We start from the raw sequence: 4,983 nt of genomic DNA, 5'->3' as shown, positions 1-4,983 counted from the left end.
AAAAGTCCAAAGCAATATGTAGAGAAGATAGCAATTTTAAGAATGAGAGTAAATTGTCTATTGCCTAGATAAAGTGAAAACAGTGGAATCGGCTATTGTTGACCAAACAAATCCAGTAAATGTATTAAATAGAAATCATTCACATGACCTGAGCACTGTATACAAGGTAGCATTACTTTCAGACAAATTATTGAATGGCATTGCTTGAGTGTGAACGGTACAGGAACAAAAAGGACTAGATATACTGTAAATAACATAATTTCCATATATAAATATAACGAGTTACTTGTCAGAGAAGTGTCCACCAACAATATTCTTTATTTTGAGTAAAAGGACTTTAATTTTTTCCATTATTAAGATATATTCAGACTGTCTTTTCTTTAGATGAAGATGGAGTTGGATCTTCGGTCTTGTCAGCAACACTGTAGTAATATAGTCTCATCCGGTTTTCCACATTCTCAAAATTTGGCCGATCGTCCATCCTATGTGGGTACAATGGATAGCTCATTAACATAATTTAGAGCCATGTCACCTTAGCAGCTTTGCAGCAGTTACACATCTCTGCTTATTTGTTTCTACAGCAAGCTATAGATTTGCTTCTGTAGCTTACTATAATGCTTATATAAGGAGCTACAAATTACTGGTGTGCCATCGTCATCATCAGTTGTGCTGGATCACAAGTTTAGCTATTGAAATTGGTGATTCTGGAGCTAGCATCAAATGCTGCAAAAAAGGCAATCATTTAGTGATTGAGATAAAAATTGCCTGGATTTTTTTGCAGCACCTCATTTATTTTTCTGACGCAAAGAAGGGGAGAGACTCTGTAAGCTGCTACAAATTGTTGTTACAACGCCAGTATGACATTATATTTAGGCAAGTAGAACAGTACAATTAGGATAAATATATAAGCACATAACTTCTAGCACTCATCCAGGCAAGGCTTGTCATGATACTTTCAATTCTTGTCACATATTCGTATTAAATGCATATTACACATGTTTTTTTCTTATTTGCACTTTAGACCAATTGGTACAATAGAATGGCCAAGATTCTGCATTCTTAGAACTGGTTTTTGGTTCAAAAGACTTACCTGCACTTACCAAGTGTTACATTTGAATTTAAAGAGAGTTTTTTAGTTTCATAGAAGTGGTCACCCGATACCTACAAGCAGAGTCCCTCTTTCAAAATCTTCCCCTCCCATAGTCACTGGTCAAGTTATGCTACTGTCTGACATTACATGTAGTCACATTGTTCTATGTTTTCTAACCTAGACTTTCAGTACACAGAGCTGTTACAGGCACAGACGCAGGCATCACTATTCATTTATATGAGCACTACAGTACATCTCAGGAGCCACTGTGGCGATAGACTCCCACACAAGACATTTTCTAGGCTAAAGCCTGGCAGCTTCTTGCTAAGGTTTGCACACTTGTTATTCCTGTGTCTTGCAGAAGGCTGAAACCAATACTTCAAACTGGAGGGAAGAAAGACAGTTAATACATAACCCAGTAAGAGCACAGTTAGATTCGTGGGGTATCACATATTTCATAATAACTCATAATTCCTTACAAAATAGTACTTTGTTTTACTATGAAAGGGGAGCTGAAACTAAGGGGGTTATTCACGTAGGAGCCGAAGGATCCAGCCGTAGCTTTGGCTGATCTTTTGCCTGATCCTTCAGCTCTCTTCGGCCGCAGGAGCCCTTCGGTTCAGTCAAACATTGTAACATACTTGCCTTGACTCCCCCCCCCCTTGCTGACGACATCACAACTCTCCTCCTTCCTTGCTGATTTAAACCACAAGGTTTTCTTGTCCTGTGTTCATGCAGCAAATGCAGACGCTGGACATAGAGACTCTGCCTCCATGTGCTTAGGCAACATCCCGGCTACTGCTGAACCTCCTCATACCCTGCTACTAACCCTGAGCGAGCATTACACCTTCCATAACACCTGTGGATCCTTTGTTCCACCAACTCTTCCTTATTGACTGGATGTGCCTCACACCTCATTGCTGTGTCCACCTACATGCTGCTCCAGATCTCTCCAGTTGCCATTAGCAACCATCTGCTGCACAGTCTCCAGGACTTTCCGCTAAGCACTACTACTCTGGGATTCATCCAGGATTTCACTACCTGCTCACTACACTACACACCGGTGCCTAGTGACTGCAAGTATCACCTTATTCAATACTAGACATGTGCGATTCATTTCGTTCCGAATCGAAATTCGGACGAATTTTCGGAAATTCGGACATTCGGATGAATCCGAATTCCGAATTACAGACATAACGAATGCAAACGAATCCGAATTTCCATTTACGAAATTCGGTAGCGTTCGTACGAACGTTCGTTTCATTTTTGTTCTTATTCGTTTCTTATTCGTTTCTTATTCGTTTAGTTCGTTGGAGCAAAGTGACATTAGAGAAGGAGAAAAATATTTTTTCCCCCTCAAATGTCACTTTTGCTGCAAATGAACGAAACGAATAAGAAACGAATAAGAACAGAAAACAAAACGAACGTTCGTACTAACGCTACCGAATTTCGTCCGAATCCGAATTCCGAATCCGAATTGACTTTCACACCCGAATCCTGAAAAACGAAAAAACACAAATCCGAATTTAAAACGAAACGAAACTAAACAAATTTTTTGGCAGTGCACATGTCTATTCAATACCAAATACAATGAACATTAATTGTTTCACAAAGTGTAAAGTTTTGTTTCACTAAAACGTTCTCTATTCATTGACTCTATGTAATCAACTGCCATGCATGCAGGTGATATCTAACTACACCTGTTCCTGGACACTAACTCTCTAAAGCAAAGACACTTCAAGCTGCTACTGTGTATTCAGAGAGCTCTTACTATAGTTACTTTTTTTTCTACCGTTCTGCCTTAATGACTGTTTACCCTTATGATAGCTTCGACTGTGCTTAAGTGCCTTCCACGGGCTTGAGGGGAACTTGAGTAAAGATTCCTATTCATACTTGTGATTGACAGACATCCGTGGCTGTGATCTATAAAACTCATCAGCCCCCATTCCTCGAGCGTTACAAACATAAGGGCTGCTCTACGGGCTATTCACTATAGCCCTACAGCAGCCGAAGGGGGTCGAGCGGCTCAGCCGAGCCGAAGGCATATGCTTCGGCTTGACTGAGCCGAAGTGACCTCCAAGTGAGCCGAAGTGACAGCCAAAGCGGGGCGAATGGCCTACCGAAGGCCGGCCTTTCGTCCCGCAAATGACAGCTGGGTGGAACCAGCCGCGATCTCGCAGCTGGCTCCGCCCAGTTGGAATTACAGATCAGCGTAATCTGTCATTAAACAATGACAACTGGGCGAAGCTGGCCGTGACGTCACGGCCAGCTCCACCCAGTTGTTATTCATTGGCCGGTGCCGGCAAATAGGAAACAGTTGGGCAGAGCTAGATGTCACTACTAGCTCCGCCCAATTGTTTTTTTTTACTCTCTATTTTTTTAATTTAATTTTTTATTTACATTTTTAAAAATATTTTTTCAACTTTTTTTTAAATCAGCCGTACAAGCCAGAAGGGAATAGCCCGACGTAGTTCGTCTCACTGCACTTCGGCTGGGTTATTCACTCGGCTGCCTTTGGCAGTTTTGTGAATAACCCCCTGAATTATCAAAAGGAAACTAAAAGCTCCCTTGAAATGTAAATGGTCAAAAAGTTATAAGATTGTATATAGACTATATATGATTTAAAAAGTTTTTCCACCCAAACTCAGGTTTTGATAGATATCTGAAGATTAATCTCATGGGGGTTTCTGTGGCGAGATTTCTGAGCTTGAATTTCCAGGCCTGCATAACTTCCAATACCTTGTTGAGGGATCTCACTCTCACTGTTCAGTATTTAAATTATTTTATATGGTGTAGAATATAGCAGGAGAAGTAGGACCTCCCCAAAGTATCTTGAGAGATTTAAGAAGCAGGTGGATGACTCCGCCCACTAGACTCCACCTGTAACTAAAACATCCCTCAGTACATCAGTCTTGCCTCAGTAATAATGAACAGATAAAAAAGGGTTGTTATTTGGGGCAGAGGTGATATAATGTATAAGTCAGTAATAGAGTAAAGATAGTCTGTAGGTTATAGGTATTCTCTCACTTGTAGATCCAGCAGTCCAACATAAGCTCATACATTTCTTTAGGACATTGCGCGGGGCATGCCAGACGCTCTTTCTTCTCAATAAATTCAATGACTTGAGTGCCCTTTAATTTCTGCAATACAAAAAAGGAAGGTGAGTGTATAAAAGTAGCTAGTTTCTGAATAATCTTTCTAAAGGTCCAGATGTTTAAATATGTGAAGTTAATGTACTCTGCAAACAGGCCCGGATTTCCCACAAGGCCGCCAATCACGTCGCGGCAGGCCGCAACTCCTCCCCCCAGCTGTCAGATATAGGGCGCGAGGTATGAATCCACCGACGTCAATCAATGTTATTTACAAAAATAAGAAGAAATAATTGAATAAAAAAATAAATAGTAATAAAAATAAAGAAACAATAAAAAAAAATTGAAACTAGCCCTGCCCCAAGGCCAGGTTCCACAATACACCCCCCCCCCCACCTGCTATCTGGTTGCCATTCACAATTGATTGGGACGGGGGGTTGGCGGCACTCGGGGGGGGATTGGTTGTATTGTGGAACCTGGCCTTGGGGCGGCAAGGAGAGTACATCCGGCCCTGACGGCAAACCCTTACCTTGTAAGGTTTTTGTCCATAGCTGAATGCTTCCCACATGGTTACCCCGAAGCTCCATACATCACTACGACTCGAAAACTTATGGTATTGTATACACTCTGGAGCATACCACTTTAAAGGCCATTTGCCACCTGCCTTAGCCTAGAATTATAGAAACAAATAATGATTAATTTATAAAAATTTCTAATCAATGATATTGAAAAGGACAGCAAGTAAAAATAATGTAGTTAAAGTGAACCTGTAATGAAAATAAAGATCTAACAAAAAAAAAAAAA

General features: G+C 40.8%; 1 protein-coding gene across 4 annotated transcripts in view; it reads right to left on the bottom strand.

Annotated features, from left to right (window-relative positions):
- Window positions 1–350: 350 nt before the first annotated feature.
- LOC108798239 (tyrosine-protein kinase ZAP-70) overlaps window positions 351–4,983 on the bottom strand; it is a 52,100-nt gene continuing 47,467 nt past the window's right edge. For all 4 annotated transcript variants that reach the window (XM_018569971.1, XM_018569973.1, XM_018569972.1 and 1 more), the window contains 3 exons: window positions 4,709–4,849; window positions 4,118–4,230; window positions 351–482 (listed from right to left, as the gene is read on the bottom strand). In XM_018569971.1, the coding sequence (XP_018425473.1) occupies window positions 365–482; window positions 4,118–4,230; window positions 4,709–4,849 (372 nt within the window). In that variant the 3' untranslated portion in view covers window positions 351–364. The remainder of the gene's footprint in view (window positions 483–4,117; window positions 4,231–4,708; window positions 4,850–4,983) is intronic.

This window comes from Nanorana parkeri, unplaced genomic scaffold (genome assembly GCF_000935625.1).
Source record: "Nanorana parkeri isolate BGI_ZX_2015 unplaced genomic scaffold, ASM93562v1 scaffold1436, whole genome shotgun sequence".
Taxonomy (NCBI): Eukaryota; Metazoa; Chordata; class Amphibia; order Anura; family Dicroglossidae; genus Nanorana; species Nanorana parkeri.
This window is presented reverse-complemented; position numbering and strand designations above follow the sequence as displayed.